The sequence below is a fragment of the Struthio camelus genome, chromosome 3, assembly GCF_040807025.1.
Source record: "Struthio camelus isolate bStrCam1 chromosome 3, bStrCam1.hap1, whole genome shotgun sequence".
Lineage (NCBI taxonomy): Eukaryota > Metazoa > Chordata > Aves > Struthioniformes > Struthionidae > Struthio > Struthio camelus.
The window spans coordinates 113,285,591-113,306,255 of record NC_090944.1 but is presented as its reverse complement, the minus strand read 5'-3'; the positions used below and the strand labels follow the sequence as shown (position 1 = coordinate 113,306,255).

The window sequence follows — 20,665 nt, the reverse complement described above, 5'->3', positions numbered from 1 at the left end:
CCTTTATACAAAACACATGTACGCTGTCTTTAGCCTTCTACTTACAATTCCCAACGCTATTATCATCCAATTAATGACCTTGAAAATTGACAGTTGCACATATAAATTACAAGTAACATAATTAAAGAGACTTCATGGAGATTACAATTAGAGCAGCTCTTCCATCTATAGTACAGTAACATCTCTAAACAAAAAGTTTGTGTGGCATCATTGTTGTTTATCCAAGAGAAAGTCTTCACCATAAATAAGGAGGGTCAGCCTCCCTTCAGTCCCTAAGAACATTATGGAGCAAATTCTCCTAAAAGCCACTTCTAAATGCATTAAGGACCAGAATGAGATTGGGAAGAGCAAAATGGGTTTAACCGAGGGCAAACGATGCCTGAACAACTCACTGCTCTCTATATGAAGAGACTGGCACTTTGGACTCAGGAAGGACAACGGGTATTGCATACGTTTGTTGTCTATATGTTGTATACATACACAGAACATTCTACACATTCTCTGATAGTCTCTCATAACCAAATTCATGAGATATGGGCTGTATAATTGGATGATAGTGTGGAAAGAAATTTGGCTAGGACTGGATCAGCTGCACAAAGCCTAGCTGACAGCCACTAACTAGTGCAGTCCCTCAGGGATTACTGCTGAGACCAATATTGTTTAATGTCTTCATTAACAACCTGGATGATGGAACAGAGTGCACCCTCAGCAAGTTTGCAGATGACATCATATAATTGCAGGGAACAATCCATACACTGAAGGGCTAGGCTCCTGTTCAGAGAGACCTTGACTAGATGGACAAACAGGTGAAAGAATCAACAAAAGCCAATGCAAAGTGTTGCATCTGAATGGAATAATCCCATCAACAGTACAGGCTGGGGGCTGACTGCTCATGAAGCAGCTCTGCAGAAAAGGGTTTAGAGGGTGTTACTGGACAAGTTGAACATGAGTTAGCAGCACATCTTTGCAGCAAAAAAGGACAACCGCATCCTGGACTGTATCAGTAAGAGTGGAGCCAGCAGGTCCAAAGAAGTGATCTTTCTGTTCTGCTTTGCATTTGTGAGACTGCGTCTGGAATACTGTGTCCAGCTTTGGGCTCCTCATTACGAAAAAGACATTGACATCCTGAAACAAGTCCAGGGGAGAATCACCAAGATGATAGGGGTGGAGCACACAACACGTGAAGAGAAGCTGAGAGAAATGGGTTTGTTCAGCTTCAGAAGAGAAGGTTCAGGGAAACTTGACTGCTGTCTACGACTATCTGAGTAGAGGATACAGAGAAGATGGAGCCTGTGGATGTGCACAGCAATAAGAAAAGAGGCAATGAATATAGGTTGGGAAATAGGACGTTTCATATAGATAGTAGGACTTTGTTTTGGTTTCGGGTTTTTGTTTTTACCTTGAGGCTGATAAAATACTGGAACAAGTGCTCAGAGAGGTTGTGGAGTCTCCATCCATGGCAGTGTTCAAGAGTCTACTGGACAAGGCCTTCCTTGAGCAACCTGATGTACCTAGACCAGAGCAGGGCATCGGACTACATGATCTCTGTAAGTCTCTTCCAATCTAAACTATTTAGAATCTAAACTAAGATTCTAAATATTCTACTATGTACCTTTTCTCTGGCCTGGCCTTATTATTTTGCACCACCACGTAGCATGAACAATTCCACACAAAGAGACACTGAGTAAGCTCCTTTAGGAAAAAAGGCAGTCTCGCAACACAATGGACCAGTGCTCGTCATACCTTCTGTATAATGCATGAACATATTTCCCATTTGGCGAAAGTTTTGTTGCTTTTCACTTTCAGAAAACTTTTTCCTTTTAACCTGTATACATGTGATGAAGAAAAAGATGCACTCACTAATGCTACTTTAGGTAACTCTAACATTTCTGTCTTGTCATTTGCAAATGCAAAGTCAGAACCAACTTTCAAAACACCGACTGACTGTGGATGAGGAGAGTGAACCATGGAGGTAAACCACTAGGTTTGCTCTTTTCAGCAAACTAGCTCTCTGTCTTTTTCTATGTATAGTATTGCCCTCTACTGGCCAGAACTCAATATGTCCTCTTTCAACACATACACTCCCTATCATACATACGTGACCTTTAATAAACCCTGTACTGGGCCTATCAGCATGTGTATTGATTCCTGTTACTTGCTGATATAATAAGAGGCATCTACTTCAAATCAGTAATTCATCAAGTCTTTTTCAGAATCCAATTTAAAGGGTGGGGGCTCCTCTGCTTCCTTCCCCCTAACCCAGAGATACATGTAGCAGGACAATGGAAAAGTCATACCAACCACGTCTGCAAGTGGCTTACAGGTTATCCTACATCTATCAACATACCGGTATGCACAGCTCTTACCATTTGATGTTATATTCATGAGTGCTCATTCATTTTTTACCGACAGTAAAGAATTTTAACCAAATGTGGGGGAAGGTGGGAAGGAGCAGGGGAAAACAGAAAGAGAGGCACAGATTAGTACTTTTGGGTCACCTCACTTGCACACACACTCCCTTCCCTTTGCTCTTTTAGTGAGTATTGCCATTTTAAGTTTCACCATGGATAAGAACTGAGTAAGAGCTGGAGGAAAGAATTAAAAACACCAAACACAGAAGAGATCAATAAAGCATGAGAAATGTTTTCAATCTTAACATTTCCCTACCTCCATCCATAGGCTAAACAAACTCTTTCTTGTTTTAAATGACCAGCTCTATGGTAGAGAAAAATATAAGGACTAGAAACACCCTCACCTTTCAGATGGGGGTGAGGGGGTGGGGGGGGGGCACAACAGGATACAGAATATAGAATATTTTTGAATTTTGCAAGCAGTTCAATAAGGTTAACTGTAAGCTTCCTAAAGGACCTACATGTACTCTTAATAGTCTCAATCATGTTTTTGACATCGAATGGTCATAACATACAATCATACAATTAATAAGTACTAACAGATGGACATAAAAGAAAAATAGACTGGGGGTTTCTGGAGGTTGTGGGGGAAGGAGAACTTGTTCAGTATTTCACACTAACCTAAAGCCCAGTATGACACAGCTTCCAAAGGTGGAGAACTACTGTAGATAGCATGGATGTACATGAGGTGAATCATCAGCTCAGCCAAGCACCACCAAAAGAAAATGCGAATTATGCCCACGATTAAAATTCCAAGATTCGTCTTCAAACTGAAGGCTTCTTGCCTCCTCATCTAAAAAGAAATCCAAAGAGGTTACATGATACATAAATGATGAACTGTTTTACTCAAATAATCACATTGAGATCATTTTTTAATTTCATCTGTTATTTTGTTAATATTAAGGGGAATTTTTGACTAGAGCATTTGGAAATTCTTGCCATACTCTTTTAATGGAGTCCATTTTCTACTCCGAAATTTAGAAAGTAGAAAAAAAAAATCAGCAAGTAGTAGAAAACTGAATGGTAAACAAAGCCAAATAAAAGTCTCCGGTCAATACCACAAGACTACATGCAGTACTTAACAGCTATTTAGTTCCATTTGCATGCCTTGAAGAACTTTTCCATACCTCCACAGGACATTCCCATTCTCCTTAAACTGCAAAACTATCTGTGCAGCTGAACCCTCTGGGAATGCAACGGTATCCACTACAATGGTGTACTTTCCACATTCGGCCCCCTAATGCAGGAAGAACCAGACTATTCTTACCTCATACTTTTCAGGTGCCAAAGGGTCTGCACAATGCTTTGCTAGTGCACACTGTATGTGCTTTACATGTATGATCTTTGTACCTGCTCCCATTTCCATTTATTCCAAATGGACACTTTAAACGGTCTGGTCCTGCAGGCATATCTCTGAACATACAAAGATGCAAAGCCTGCCTCACTTTTATCCCTGCACTGTTAATTCAGAGATTGCATCATAGTCACGAATTTCCTCCAGCTGCTGCCAAACAAATTTAGGAGCAGGAGGCCTAAGGTCCGTTATATTCCATATTATCAATTTCAAGATGGCTCAAGGAAGAACTGGGTTGGTAAAAGCCACTTCATTACTAGAAATTCTCAAGTTTGACAGCCTTTTAGAGAATAGACCGTGACTGCGTGAATAAATTCCTACATGTTTAATACAGCAAAAAGTATCTACTCAGATATAAACACAAGTTTATATCTGCATTAACAAATATATGATATAGCAAAAAACATATGAAGCATATGACAACAGAACTTTTCTTAACTTTTCTAACTTTTTTCTGCATATCTTCCAATGGCACTAATCATCCTAAGGCCTGTTCAAATAGAAGATTTCAACATAGATAGAAGGCGCTGTACAGGAGCAAAACAAAAGTCTCACAAGAAGGTATAAATTACCTATAAAAAGTAGAGGTAGATAGCTGCCCACCCATCTGGACGAGAGGTTTACAAGCAAGACATGGAGCTTTCATACAATTTTCTCTCCATGCGACTGTTAAATTATTTTGTCTTATAAGTTTTGTGGAAGTTCCCAGACACCATGGAAATCATGCTAAGAGCATAAACAGAAAGGCAGTATCCTCAGCAAAAACCCTGTTCCTTTCAAGTTGCTAATTTTCAGAGAAAGCTTTTCCCTTCAGACTCTTGTAAAAACCTCCTATAATTAAAGAGTCTTGAATGGGTAACGCTATTATTAAAAAAAAAAAAAAAACCCAGCAAACAAGAAATTGGGTTTTTGCTTTGGGTTAGCAAACTGTTGTCTAACGACTCGAGAGCTATGCTTAAACGTGAATAAAAAGAAACAAGCAAGAAGGGTACTCACATCTTACTTAAACAATCTTTGCACTAAAAGACAATTAATCAGACATCCTATCCTAAGGAAGATGTTTTAGAAAGAAATCTAGGAAGAGCCCTTACTTAAAAAAAAAAAACACACACTTGAGGGTACCTGTTAATAAGAACAGAAGTTCTCAAGGTATCATTGCTGACCTTGCAGAAAGCTAGACAACAAAAGAAGTCAGATAGTCAACTAGAGCATTTCAGCTGATTGCAACAAACTGAAATAAAGCTAAGAAATCCTAAGTCTTACGAGAAGCATGGCCACTTAAAAAAAAAAAAAAAAAAAAACACAAACCAAAACACTCAACATGCTTTAGTGAGCAGTTTAATTCTGTGCCATGAGTATGAAATTCTGTCAGAGTATTTCAGTAACTGAGGACTCCAAAAGGCCTTATTGTGTTTGATGTCATAGACATCATGTAATGTTCTATACAGGTTGGTGTATCCTAGTTCACACACTCACCATGCATTCCTCAAACATTAATACTTTGCAGCAACTGAAGTCTTCCAGTTTCGGAAGTACACAGTCATCAGCAACACATCTCATGCAGGAGAAAGCCCCGTCCTTCCTTCCACAGACATTCACAAAATCACAATATGCATACACTTTGGTAGCCCGCAGCAAAGAGAAGTAACATAATTCTACTGCAGAACACTAAAAGGGCTACTTGTTCAAACTGTCCAAGCAACCTATAGAGCAGGCAGACACCTCAAAAACAGGCCGAGTTATTCTGAAGAAAGCAGTAAAATCATAATGACCAAACACCAAAGTACAAGGAAAACTATGCACAAAACTAACATTTCAGTCCTGAGGATATGGAACCAGCGCACACTATGGCTGATCATTAATCATTTTCTCAGGTCCTACAGAACCAATCTGTTGCAGAAAAGGACAAGTGCTATTAACCTTAACAGAATCCAGACATGAGACATTCATTTTTTAATTCCTGTACTTTATCAACATCTATAAATAACGAAAAAAAGTTGGATGAAACTACAACTGTGAAGGAGAATAAGATTTTTCAAGCAGCAGTTCTACCAAACACACAGAAAAAAAAGTAACTGCTTGCTCTTAAAATATCTCAAACTTCTACCAGCTGCATTGGATTATTACTTGAGAACAGTTCATCATTCTTCGCCTGCAGAATTGCCAAGGTCAGTGAAACCCACGTGATGTGTTGAGCAAACACCCGTTAAGTTCAAGTGAAAAATCAGATAAGGGAAGGTTTGCAGTTGACAAGTTTCTCAAGATGCCCCCCAAATTCTTAGGCACTGACCACAGTAAACATGTTTGTATACTATTGTTTCACCTTCCTTCTGCAGTAAAACAGAATTTGATCAAATAACTTAATGAAAAGATAGGATTGCGTAAGTGTTTAGTAATTTCTATGCATACCTATTATATGGCATGCCAAAATTCCTACTTGTGTTTGTCACTGTGCTTCTACCCACTAAAATCAGCTCTGAAAATAAATATTTCACATGTAAAACCAAAGATAGATGAAAATCTGCGCAGAAGAGGCAAGTTTTCAACTGGCCACCAAAAATGCACGTGCAAGATAAGCAATCCCACCCATCTGCATGGGCAAAAAGTCATATTTGCAAGTACAACATAGAGCTAGAACTCCATTAGCACTGTTCACTTGCACTATTCCCTTGAAATAGTTTTAGGTAAATTTGTCCTATCTAGATGATATTTTGGAGACTACCATTTAATTGCAGGTATTTGCACAATGGAGCTTCAAACCTATGACTAGAACTTCTTTGTACTACTTCCATCCAGAAATTTTAAAAGGCCATTAATGAAATGTCACAGTTTCTCATTTTTGCATAGCAAAGAATGCATATTACCAGTATTACTACTAAGCTCTTTGGTTCATACATCAGTTTTTCAGTTTCCTTTTTCAGGAATTCTGCTTTCCAGTGTGCTGAAAAGCAACACTCTTCTCAAAACCAGCTTCAGTTAAGTGGTTCTGTAGTTCTCATTCTCCTTTTGTGCTAAGAGCAATAAATATACTTTTTATATTGTGCACTTCGAGCATAATGCTGAAAACTGCTAACTTAGAAACCCTTCTCTAATCTCAGCTGTCAAGGTAGTATCTTCTTCTCGTGTAATAAGTCGGAAAATGCACTTCAAGCAAACACCACCAAGAAACATATGCATATTTAAATGAGAACATATTATTGACATAGGCATCCCAGCCTTCTTTGCGTTTGTCTTCTCCGCACTTTGTCTCATACAAAGAATAGAGACTGTCTTTATAAGGGAAGAAAGGCCATATGCAGATAATCAAAGTTTCATTTCAAAATCCTATGCACAATTTTTCCTACCAACTATCTCTAGTCCACTCTTTACTCAAGGTCTTGCATAGGTCTTCTGAAACATTCCTCGAGAAACTCATCTCTTTCCACAAGAGGTACAGGATCATAGGTGGAGTTTAACACATTTTAGAAGCCAAAAAATAGTAAATAGTAAGAAATACTTTCCTCAGTTTCCATGCAAGTCAATCTAAAAGGAGAACCATCTTATTCATTTCAAGGTTTTTAATCCCCATTTCCCCCAGCTATGTTCTTTTCCTGAAAAGGGTTTTAAAGATGCACAGATTGGCTTGTTCTCAGTGAAGACTGGAAGATTGCTTATTACATGTTTCTGTCAGTCTTCCAGATGCATTTGCTTATCTGACTCATCTCCCTTAATGACATCTCATTGCCAAGTAAGCACTTGAAGAAACCAACTTTCCTCACAGTGATGAAAGATCACTTGACTCTGCCCCTTTAATTCACACAACACTTCTGTCAGTCATAGCTCAATTAGCATTTCAACACCTCTGGTTCCTATTCTACAGCCTCCAGTCTCCAGGCTCATTTAAGAGCTCATGCTGAGATATTCAAAGCCACAGAGGATTTGGACACCTGCCTACTATTAAATCTAATGGCAAATGAGCATGCAAATACATTAGTCAGCTTTACAATTTTAGTGTCTATTTAGGGACATACCTTGCCTCTCATATTTCACTTGTATGATTCACAAAAGCTTGCATTCTTTCAGTAAAGGAATCAGATGTTCTCCACTGCAGCAGAAGGGAAGCAGAGCTGATCCCTGCAGGCTGACTTAGCTACAAGGACGCCATTTCAGTAGCTCTCACAAAAGCACAGCCCCATTGGTGAAAGTTCCTGACATTCCCCAGGTAACTCAAGCCATAGCAGCCTATCTCATCGTCCGTCAATTGGGCTGAACTGCTTTGGACTCTGTCAGTACACCTGATCATTTGCTTTCAGCTGCAGTTATGGCCATAACTAGACTAACCTCCTCTTCTCAGCTAGAATTTATTTGCCTTAAAATCCCATGTGCTCTGGCAATAGTGAAAGCTACTTCATCAGTCGTCTTTGTTTGAATTTCACAGCTCTGGTTTGCTTAAGAACTGCACCTCTACGTTATCTCCATCTTAAACAGTCAACAGTAAACCGCATTTGATGTCCTAGTGTTTCTTCAAGCTATTTCTTCACTAACAGAAAACAGCAATCTCTGTGAACTGTGATTGACTTTCCAACAATACTACTACATCAGACATACATAGTAGTTAGCAAGTGAATCTGTACAAGAGATTATCTTTCTTCTGTGCTGAAATTATACACCAGCTGCCTCTGATAATTAGGGCAAAACTGTAAGATTTGCTATGTTTTAAGAACACGCAAATAATATCACTCTTACAAAAGAAAGTCTGTGCCGTCAAAGGAGTTTCCACAACATACACACAGCAAAAATGCAAGAGTAACAACTTACATCAATTATAGGAAAGAATTCTGTGGTATAAGTTCTTTGATCAAGATATGAATCTGACCAAAATCACCAACATAGATGACAGGAATCCACCACTTACAAAACTATGAGGCCAACTATTTATTTAGGCTTCCTATTGGCCTCTCTGAAGTCACAGTTTAGAGATAAGAGTCCCGTGGTCTTCTTTTATTCCTGCAATATCCAGTCCAGGATAATTTAAAAAAAAAAAAATTCAACCTTGTGTTTTCCAAAGTCATTAAATACAAACAACTGTCAGACTTGCCACTCATGCCTCAACCAAAATCTCAGTTTCCATTTTCATAAAAGCTAATTTCTATCTCTTATGGTTTCAACAGAAAGTTTCCAAATATAAAGTAGTAAGCAATTCACAGACTTCCAAATATAAACATGAACAGTAATGTCATGGTTTGAACTGACCACTTATCTGAATAAACCTTTATCCTATTGATGTTAGCCATAAACATCATTGATAGTTATTTCATTTCTTACCAAATTGTGCAAAAAAAAAAAAAAAAGGAAAGCAATAAAGCATGAAAATATGTTTTCCCATTTGCTATGCAGTTAATTAACACTCCTGAAGTACTGGTCGCCTCATCTCCTTAAGGAGGGAAGTAAAATAAAAATATAGTAGCTATATACTAAAATTATGAATAATCTAGGAATGTAGTGACACAGTTGAATGGATGGATCTATGTCAGACAAAAATAAACTGAAAAGTAGAAGAATTTTATTTTCTAATGTGGAATATCTTGAAGTATTGTCAAATTACCATTGATGTGCTCAGAACTAACCTAGCTTAATATCAAATAATGTTATGGGAATATCATCAAAATTCAGTGGAAGATATAGTTTTAGGCAACGAACAAATTCTTATTTTCTCAAGATTACACAGAAATGGAAAAACTTCTAAATAACTAGGAAGAAAGAAAAATTATACAGAATCAGTTATAGATATTCCTATTAAAGTCTATTAAAATTCTCTTCTATTCTTCTTCTCTTTCTAAAGTCTATTAAAATTCTCTTCTATTAAAATGCATGAAAACTCATTTTCTATTTGTTTTTTCAGAGTACCTAGTTGACTGAAAAATAGATATTTAGTTCAGAAGGAAATAGAGATTAGGGCCTGATAGAAAAGATTAATCTGATAGCCTTCAGTACCTTTTTTTGTTGTTTCTTGCTACCCTCTCTTTCTCTCTAACCTTACAGTCTAATCAACTTTTCTGTGCCCAAACACTAGATATAAAGGCCTATTTTGACATTTCTCTTTAATCAATCAAATATATACTCAAAGTTAATTACTAGCCTTACATGAATTCAATATTACTCTATGGCTGATATATAAACACGGATACATAAAACTAGCTTCCAAGTATGGCCTTCCCTTTCTCACGCAACACACTTCAGGATGTGTGAAGAAATGGAAGACAAATATATGCCTGAAAAACAGGATGACAAAGTTCTGTCTTGTCTATCTAATATTTTCTCCTGATTAATGTTAAGATCTCTCAAATTATGTTTCAAAAAAAAAAAACCTATCCTTCAATTCACTTCTAATGCACTGCAGGTTCCATATGTAGATTTGCCAGCTGAAAAGATATTGCTATTTTCTTTAACAGTTCTTAGTTAAATTTTAGTCAAGCACAGATGCACTCAAAATCAGTATCTGAATGATCTTAAAAATACTGTTACCTGCTTACTAAACTCATCGAAGTTCATAAGGGGTCCGTTGTGGAACATAGGGTAATAAAACACATATGCCAGCATCCACAGGAATGAATGGGATGATTTCTGGGTAGGTCCATGCCAACAGTATTCTAGGCTGAAACTAGTGTAGAAGAGGCAACGAACAGACATGGTGAACAGAAGCAGATAATACTCATTTTCAGTGTCATACCATTTTCTCTGTAAGACAAAACAAAAATAGATCACGATATGCAATGCTGTTTTAAATATGGCAGTCCTACGGTATCAGTCAAGATCCTAACTTTAACAGTCACCCGCAGCAGCAGAAGGCAACTAATGCTAAAGAAGATTTGAATGAATATCTCTTGAATGAATGTCACTAACCACTTAATGCATGCAGAACAAGCATTGACTGTTGACAGAGAAAGGGCCTCCAGAGCTGCTGCAATAGGCATAAAAAAAAAACAAAAAAATAACTGCACAATTTCAAAAATGTGTCCCGTTCCATACATTTTCAGTCTTACCCAGAATAACTATGAAATTAGGAAAGCTTTACTTGGAGGAATACCAGTATTTTCCTCAGTTTTTGTCCAGTAATGCAATGTCCAAAATGGATGGCAGACCTGGTGACAGCCAAGGAGCTACCAAGACTGAACCCAGGGCTGCAGTTCAGATCTCAAAAGAATCAGCCACTAGTTAGAAAGCCCAAGGTTGGAAAGATTTGACTGACTGCTTGTCAAGTGTGATACTCTATCATGCATGCTTCCACCAAAAACATATCATTACCCAAAAAGAATAAGTAAATAAATAAAAGGGGAATATCAGCAAACTTAGTATGGCTGATTAAATTTGTATTGCAGTGGAGTTAAGAGGCCCTTTCCATCTCTCAGTAAGACAGAAACCTGTCCATACAGCACGGAAAGGCCCCCTAGCTCTCCCTCCTGCAAAAACACGAAAACAAAAAAGAAACAAACAAAAACACAAACAGAATGACAAGCCACAAGCCATATAGCACATTTCCAATTTTTGCTTAGTCCAGATAACTGCAAAGACATTTCCTTACAACTGAGTAACATTTTCTCCAAAATCTATATTTCTCAGAAAAAAGAATTAAGAGAATCACAGAATCGTTTAGGTTGGAAGGGACCTCTGGAGATCATCTAGTCCAACCTCCCTGCTCAAGCAGGGTCACCTAGAGCATGTTTCCCAGGGTCACATCCAGATGGGTTTTGAATATCTCCAGGGAAGGAGACTCCACCACCTCTCTGGGCAACCTGTTCCAATGCTCAGTCACCCTCACAGTGAAGAAGTTTTTCCTCAGGTTCAGACAGAACTTCCTCTGGTTCAGTTTCTGCCCGTTGCCTCTTGTCCTGTTGCTGGGCACCACGGAGAAGAGGCTGGCCTCATCCTCTCGACACCCCCCCTTCAGATACTTGTACACATTGATGAGATTGCCTCTCAGTCTTCTCTTCTCCAGGCTGAAGAGGCCCAGCTCCCTCAGCCTTTCTTCATAGGAGAGGTGCTCCAGTCCCCTCATCATCTTGGTAGCCCTCCGCTGGACTCTCTCCAGTAGCGCCATGTCTCTCTCTTACTGGGGAGCCCAGAACTGGACACAGTACTCCAGGGGAGGCCTCCCCAGGGCTGAGGAGAGGGGCAGGATCACCTCCCTCCACCTGCTGGCAACACTCTGCCTAATGCACCCCAGGAGACCGTTGGCCTTCCTGGCCACAAGGGCACACTGCTGGCTCATGTTTAACTTGTTGTCCACCAGCACTCCCAGGTCCTTCTCTGCAGAGCTGCTTTCCAGCAGGTCAACCCCCAGCCTGTACTGCTGCATGGGATTATTCCTGCCTAGGTGCAGGACCTTGCACTTGCCTTTGTGCAACTTCAGAAGGTTCCTCTCCGCCCACCTCTCCAGCCTGTCCAGGTCCCTCTGAATGGCAGCACAGTCTTCTGGTGTGTCAGCCTCTCCCCCCAGTTTAGTATCCTCAGCAAACTTGCTGAGGGTGCACTCTGTCCCTTCCTCCAGGTCATCGATGAATACATTGAGCAAGACTGGACCCAGCACCGACCCCTGGGGGACACTGCTAGCTACAGGCCTCCAACTAGACTGCACCACTGACCACAACCCTCTGAGAATAAGAGCAACAAAAATGAATTTGCATGAATATGAGTTCTGAGTAGGCAACTCTTGCCTGGGATAAATCAAAACGTTAGAGAAACGGATTTCGTTCCCATGCAGAAACCTGCACTCACAAATAAGATACTGTCAGGCTTGACTAAGCAACTTCTAGATATGAACCCAAAAATCGACACTTTAAATTGGTATGATTACATCTCTAATGAAGCAGAAATGCATTTACTAGAGCTCTAGTAAACTGTTTGTTTATCACACCCTATCTCTATTGAATAACACTTAGACACTATGGCACATAATTTCATCTCAATGCACTGATCAGCATGATTGAGATGCTCCTCATGAATTACAATTAAACGTAGCGAGACTGAACCACATTGCAAGAAGCTGATCTGAAAATCCAAACCCAAACAGAGAAGGGGGGGTAACTGGGTTTTTCATAATCAGAACATAATAGGCAGACCAAAACGAAGAAAAACAAGTGCCCTAAATCTGCGGGTTTCTCAGATGATTAATCAGGTGGATAATGTATTACAGCCCTATTCTAAACGGACAGCATAAAAGAAAGGAAGAGGTGTGGGTGCCTCAATGCCAAAACAAAGCCAAATACATTTAAAGAAATTTTGAACACAAAGGAAGTTCTAGGGGAACTTCAGATAGCAACTCATGAATAAAAAATTAAATATCAAAACGGAGTAAATTCCATCATACAGAAGTAGCTTGATGACAACAACACTAACAAGAATTCATAGTCTAGGATAAGGGCAAGGATCTGAGCAACCACAACAAAAATTAGGTGAAAATGCTTAGGAAACATTTGGAAGAATTTCAGCAATAGCCATCAGTGCTTGGAAGACTGAACAGCAGAAATGGTTTTTGACCTGTACCAATATCATCATATATTCACCACAGAAATGTCAAATACTAAATCTGCTAAAGAATTCAGATCCAAATCAAACATTTCTGAAGTTCAAGACACCACAGCTATTTTAAGAAATCTTAGAATATTTTTTAGAAAGGTTAAAAATTATGTTCAGATATTTGACACGTTCCCCATTTTCAATAAATCAGATCTACGGGAATGAGAGCAAGACTCAGGTTTTGTTTTCATTTTCCTTTGCTGATCTCACAGCAGAGTGCAAACATATGTTTGAGCTTTGAAACTGTATTCAGGACATCCATTATAATATCCTTATTCATTTTTTGAGAACTTCTCTTAATCTAGGTAAATAGTGCAGGGTTTATATTCCTAGACAATTCAGACTGTGTTTTTTCATGTCACAGGTTACAATTCTATGGCTAATCACGTATTCACACAACATAAAAATCAAGAAAATTATAAATAATACATCACCACAGTGACTGGACACTTTTATAATGTAGTATCAGACCTCTCTGATATTCTCTTGAGGTAAGTTTCACATTATGTACTATAGTGAAATTTTACTGAAAACTACCATGGACAGAGATTTAGCTATCAATCATTTGCACTCTGTTGTACATTAAATACTATTTTGTTGCTTTATAGAGTTTTCCTAAGTCTTCCTGTGGTTTATTAGCTGTGTATTTGCAGTTTGCTTCCCATTAGATACCAGTTAGATACCTTCACTGTGCTTCCCAAACAGTAGAATACACATAATAAGGAAGCTGTTCTAGCTTCCCTTCACTGAACAAGGAAAAGAAGCTATTAGTAGCAGACAAGTGGTGTTCTGGTACATAAACATTGGAGTGAAAAATTCACATTAGACTCAGTGGATCTTTTCTTGCACACATTAAAGTCAGTGTGAAGATACCCACTCATCCAAGAGGCACTATCCATGGCACAGTCAGGACAAAGACAATGAAGAAATGGAAGAGGGTGGCACAAAGGGAAGAAAAGCTACAGGAAAAAAGAAATATTACTATAGGACAAAGTGTGAGGCAAAGGAAAGCAGCAGAGGAACTCAAAAATGGTAGACAGAACAGAGATCAATTAAAGAGACAGGAGACAAAGCAGACAGCATGCTGGTGGATCTCCTGTTGAGTTTTGTCATTGAACTGTTTCTTACACAACGAAAGACCACTACATTATCCTCCAGAGAACCGTTCTGTTCATTGGGGGTAATTAAGAATAGGAATTCAGTCATTTCTTATGTGCAGAAAGAGTTCTGTTACAGAGCCTTCTGACAAGAAATGACTCTACAAGGCTGCATCTTCTCTACAGTCATTGCTTGCAACCTCCTGTTTCCCCTACCTTTTCCTTTTCTTAAGTTTCTGGGATTAAAAGAAAAACAAACCAAAACACCACACACACAAAACAACTTTTAACACCAAAGAAGCAACAGCCCTCTCCCATCAAAATGTTTAGATGTTTCTCAGATAACAGATTGCCAGTTTCATTCATCAACTCATTTGCCATTTTAGAATCCTGCAGGATAAACAGTATCACAATAGAACAAGGCAAAAGGAAGAGCACAAATACAATAACAAATGCAAGCAGAGCTACAGACAGTTTTAATTAAACGTAGTCAAAACTTTAAGGGAAGATACAGCAGGCTAACATGTAGCATAAATGTAATCTAACTTAATCATGTCATCTATTATCTAAAAGATTACAAGAGTAACTAAAATGGATGTCCTCTGTCTTCTCAGAGTTACCTCAACCGTGTGCCTCTGCAGAGAAACAGGAAGTGTTATGACTCGGGTTACATACCATTTTAGCGACCTGTCTTTCAATTCCTCATGTCTTGAGAGATGTTTGAATCCACAGGACAGAGACCACTAACGGGAGGGCTCACCATGCTTATTAACATATCTACATTTCTATTTTTAGAATCTCTGCCAAGGCTGAATGCAGCTAAACGTTCAAAGTTTTTCTGAGGTAACCTGTGCTTAACTGAAGAAGTAGTAGTTTTGCAAAAAGATAACTACAGTAATGACAAATAACGCCATAAATAAGTTCTTCCAGACTTAATTCAGGCTACTGAACTTACCTTTGCTTCTTCCACAGCTGGTATGCGTAAGGTGGATAACAGGATAAGAGAGCACATCCATGTCAGGACTGGTATCTTAAACTGAGCCACAACAAACGAAGTAATTGCATGTAGCAATATCACTGCCAAACCCTTGATTCCTAACAGGAACCAGCAGGCCACCATTCCATAAACCATCAGACACCAAGGCTTATACTGCAAGAAAAGAAAGAATTATCAATTTTTACTTCAATTATTTCAAACATTAAAAACACACTTAATATCCAGACTCTTCCAGGTATGCTTTATAGTAAGGAAAAAAACAAAATTAAAAGGTTAAAAGCAGCTTTAAATTACACAAAGAAACGTAACTTTATGGATAAAGAGATATCAGAAGGGATTTCTTAATGACCTCAGCACTATGTATGAAATATATGGACTCCCTGAAGCTCTTGGATTAGGATCCCAATTCTTCCCTAGTTCAGAGAACGAAAGGAAGTTTATTTTTGTGAAGTTTTGTGACAGCCTTCCAGAGGACACCACAAAATTTAATTGCTACCAGTTTGGCTCAGACGTTATCAGTTGTTGAGCAGTGTTTAACTTGAATAAGGTACCTTTTCCAGCACTCCTGATCAATTTGCCTCTCTCTCTCTTGCAGGGCATGACATCCAACAATGATGGCCTTTCCTATGCATTAGTATGAGCCCTAGCAGGAACAGAGCAGAAGACAGCTCCTTCAGGACCAGAGTAGGGTTGCTTTTTTCACATCAATAAGAGGACACCACGGAAGGGAGATGCATTCTAACAGAACGTAGTCCAACAGAGCTTGAGACCAAATTTGGATCAAACCAAACACCAGAACAGCAGTTTCAATGTTTCCTTCTCACTATATAACAAAACCCAGTAAGAAAAGGCATTGCTTGGAGCCTTCCATTTTCTCATTAAATCTGGTCTTTCCCCTCCCCCCTTCAAAAAAAAAAAAAAAAAAAAGAGAATTGTGTTACCTCCTGGAATAAGGAGCAGACATGATAAACCATACAGATCTAAAAGGAATTTCAAGACCAAATGAAGAGTAACAAAAACACTCTCAAATATAATGAATTAACTACCTTTCACCTTGATTACCATTCAGCCAGGTACTCTCACCACAGATCTTGCTAAGTTCCTTCACTCATATTCTTAAACCATCACAGCTACAAAAATACTACTGTTAGACAGAAGTGCCATACAGGTCTCGCAGATCATAAATAAAACAAATGTATATACTTTTTTTAAATCTTACAACATGCCACAGGATTTACACTTGCTTTCTATGATCTTCAACAGAATTCTAGGATCTCTAAGGTAAGGACAAAAGCACACACAGTTAACATCCAGGCTGAGAGCATTATCCTTGCAGTATTCTACATTTATCTACAATTCATTGGAGTTGACTGACTGGATGTCTCTCGCATTGTCCTATTTTTGAAATGTTAAAAATAAGGACAACATGATGCTAAGAAGAAACAACCAATGCAATTCCAGCTGTCCGATTCCAATTTTCCTTTTAACATATTTCAGGATTACTTCAAATCAGAACCCAGACAAGGTGCATACACTTACCTCATTGCACATTATTACTCTATATTCAAAAAACAAAAGTAGAGAATCACCCTGAAAATCATTTCAGTTTAATAAGAGCAGAAATTCATTCATCAAATTTGTGAGACTGATGCTCATCTAATTCATCCAAACTGATTCTTCTGTGAACATTAAACTCAAATACAATTATCCTGCCTATTAATAATCTGATCACTTTGATGAAACCCTATGATATCATATTTTTGTCATATTCTTATTCCAGAGAATTTCAAGAATGTTAGTCTCCTCTGTGTAAGAATGTAAAAGCTAGGAAAACACGTCTTATGGAAGACCATTCATAGCTAAGCATGGGCCTAGGAATTAAAAGTGATAAAATGGGATTCTGAGGCAGCACTCATGCCTAAATTACAGTTCATCAAAGCTTTCTGCACAAGGGAATTCTGAAGAATTCTCTGCAGAAGCCTCTCTCCCTTGACAATATATAGGTAAAATTTACTAAAGTAACTAACGTGTGCTCCTAGGGGGCATCCAAGTGGGATGCTGAAGTTAGACATCTAAAATTAAATTGTGTGGAGGCACCCATGCATTACTAATCAAAGTATTCTTTGTTGTAGTCGAGGCATGACTTCTTTCCTGTTCTGTATAAACAGCACTACTAAAACAACTCTCTCTGGACTCTACAAGCTACACACCACAAAACTCCTATGAGGGAGTGCCACAAATCACATCCTGAATAGTTAAAGCAACCAAAGAAAGCAGAATTTCAAGCCTGGTTGATAGGCGGAGAAGAAAACAGTCTCCTAGTGATCCGTTCTAGGCTGAGTTGGGCTGGATATGTAGCTAGATCCCAGTACAGCCTTGAGGTCTGAAGTTCTAGCTCCTGCCTCTGTCTCACCTTCATGCAGAGCCAGGCATTGCGGGTGCTTAAACTAAGTAGCTCTTGCACATAAACAGCCCCTCTCCCCATAGATACACAACAGAACAGGTCTGAAAGCCCACCCTGAACTGCTTATGAGCTACCAAGAGCCAAACACCAGCCCTCCTGTGCTACAGTCACAGAATCTTGCGGGTTTATTTGGCACGTGACAAACTTCTCTAAGAACTACAAGGGACTACACGTTGCGCAGGCTTATGTGATTATTCCCTTTATTAGGAACAGCTACTGTTCCAGCCCCAGGACTCTCGGGATCTAGATAAAGTATGCCCTAAATTGCGGGTGGTACTTCCAAGAGTCAACAGAAAGTCTCAACATAAGCTCTACAAAAAGCTATTTGTATGAGAAAAATGATTATGTACAACTTTACTACACAAAGGAAAGTTGCCAAGGCCATAATTTCACATGCTTCAGGACAGAAATGGATCTCCAGCAAGAGACAAGATGACACGTCTTCTGGAACATTATTAGCAACTCAGCATCTTGAAGATTTTTCAGCCTCCTCTGAAATATGTTATATGGTCCAGTATCATAGACAAGCCATAGCCCGTTCTGCCACAACAAAACTTGTGATGCCCGTTTTGTCCTGATAACGATTACTAATACATATCCTGCATTTTACCTCTTCTTTTCAAAACTGATCTAACTGATTTATCACATCCTTTCTTCTTTTTATCTACAGGAACCAGTATTTTTAATTCTATTTTCCATGCATAAAGATAATTTAAATTTTGAGAAAGAGCTAGCAATAGTGGCAATAATAGTGATATTATGGATATTACTATGGAAAGATATCCTCAGTGTCGTCCAGTATATATTCCATGAACCATAACTCCTGGCAGTCACCTCTCCATTTCAACAGAGCCAATCTATTTAGGGACTTGAAGCTCTCTCTTTTTTTTTTTTTTTTTTTTAAATAAACTTCTCAACTGAAAACACAGAAACAGGTATCAAACATTCTACACAACCCCCAAAGAACAAATGAATAAATGTTTACTATAGTTTTAAGTAAGGTAGCACACTAAAAACTTAGGAGTGGATATAAAAAACAGAACTGACCAACCAATGAGACTGACCAGTAACCACCAACATTACTAAAAATATTTATTCTGTCTGAGGTATAAAATGAACCAACTTCAGGCTCAAGTTCTATATAATCTCAGTTAGTTCTCTCTACCCTACTATAAACCGAGAATACAATTTATGACAGAGGATGCCACACGTTTAAAACAGACTGTTGGAACTACCAGCACCTGGAACAGCGTCCAACAGGATATACCGGGCAATCATCTTAACAGATGGAGATGCCAGCCCAACTGCAATTTAGGCTGAAATTGTTCAGGCAAGGCCTTTTTTAAAAAAATATATATATATTGCAACCCAAGCAGTTTGACCACTTATAAAAATGCAGTGAAGGAAAACATGCTGTTCTGTTCACACTGAAAAATGTTGACAGTTTGTTTTTCAAACAATTCAGAGATCCCTCTGATACGGGAATGATCTTAGCTGGGGCTAGAAGCCCAAGTTGGCCCCCATCTGGTGAAAATATTAACTAGCCTTTAAAAACTGTAGCTCATGTTTCTTAACAATTTCATCCATCTTGACTGTGCTTCAGGCTGCAGCATAGCTCCTGTGGAGCACCCTGAATCTCTGTCTAGGTACCTCTGTGAGAGTAAAGATGACTCTGGAAAGAGCGCTGGCCATGCTATCATCCACACCACACCAAGGCACATCTGGGAGAGTGCCCTCTGGTATACGCCAAAACCATGCCAGGAATCATACTAGCAGTTAAACAAAGTGAAGGGGCACGTACCAGGGCTTTAGAACTTGCCATAGCCCTGTTTAATCATATAACTAATGGTCCCGTCATTGTGGCAAAACAGCACTGAGATGAGAGGTCCTTGCTTCAAATGCAAAGAGAAGAGAAACCAAGTACGGGAAGTAGAGACTGGGACAAGTTGCTGAGGAAAGGGTGAATGACTGTACAGAGTTGAAGTGGGGAAATGTGGCAGGTAGGGAGCTCTGGGGCAAACAGGTTGCAATAAGAGTTCTGATCGACTAGTCTGTAGTGGAGATTAGAAATTGGATGAAAAGTAAAGCTGGAAAGGAGGCAGGGCAGAAGGAAGAAAAAGGAGTGACAGTATCCATAGCTGAGACAAATGAGAAGAGTCTATATACCCTAGAGAATACAACTTGCCAAAACAGGAGTATGATCCAAAGCACCTGCCTCACACTGTTCCCTTGCTGTCAGTGAATGCATGGGAATCTCAGAGAGTTATCACAGCTTTCACTGCTAGTCCACATAGAGGATGACAACCTACTGTTACTCACGTGGCAGAAATCTGTGCACTAAATCTAGCAGTTGCAACCCCGTGATCAATCCACACCGATGCCAATATGACGCCATAGGATGCAACCTGTCTAACATGTGTAGCCATTTGCTAAAATATTTTTGACGTTATATATACCAGCGTATAAACATTGCAAAGGTTCACGTCTCAGAAGCTAGCTTCATTTGGGGCATTTTGACACGTGCAATGCTTATTCATCTCCTTCAACGTGTGCAGTGTTTATTTACCTCCTTCAACTACATGATGACATACTGTCACAGGACCCCCGCCCTATCCATGGCATGAGCTGGCCCTGTTCTGTAGAAGAATCACAGCAGCAGGGCAAAGAAGGCTGCCCTTTGTCAAACTCATTCAGCATTTCTCGCAATAGCCAAAGCTGGACCGTAACCAATATGTGAAAATGATAAACTATTTTGTGAGGTATTCGATACCACAGGTCAATGGAAAT

At 39.1% G+C, this 20,665-nt stretch overlaps 1 protein-coding gene across 5 annotated transcripts in view; it reads right to left on the bottom strand.

Moving 5' to 3' along the window:
• HHAT (hedgehog acyltransferase) overlaps window positions 1–20,665 on the bottom strand; it is a 198,279-nt gene that overhangs the window by 163,050 nt on the left and 14,564 nt on the right. For all 5 annotated transcript variants that reach the window (XM_068939741.1, XM_068939740.1, XM_068939742.1 and 2 more), the window contains 3 exons: window positions 15,373–15,567; window positions 10,270–10,482; window positions 3,033–3,204 (listed from right to left, as the gene is read on the bottom strand). In XM_068939741.1, the coding sequence (XP_068795842.1) occupies window positions 3,033–3,204; window positions 10,270–10,482; window positions 15,373–15,567 (580 nt within the window). The remainder of the gene's footprint in view (window positions 1–3,032; window positions 3,205–10,269; window positions 10,483–15,372; window positions 15,568–20,665) is intronic.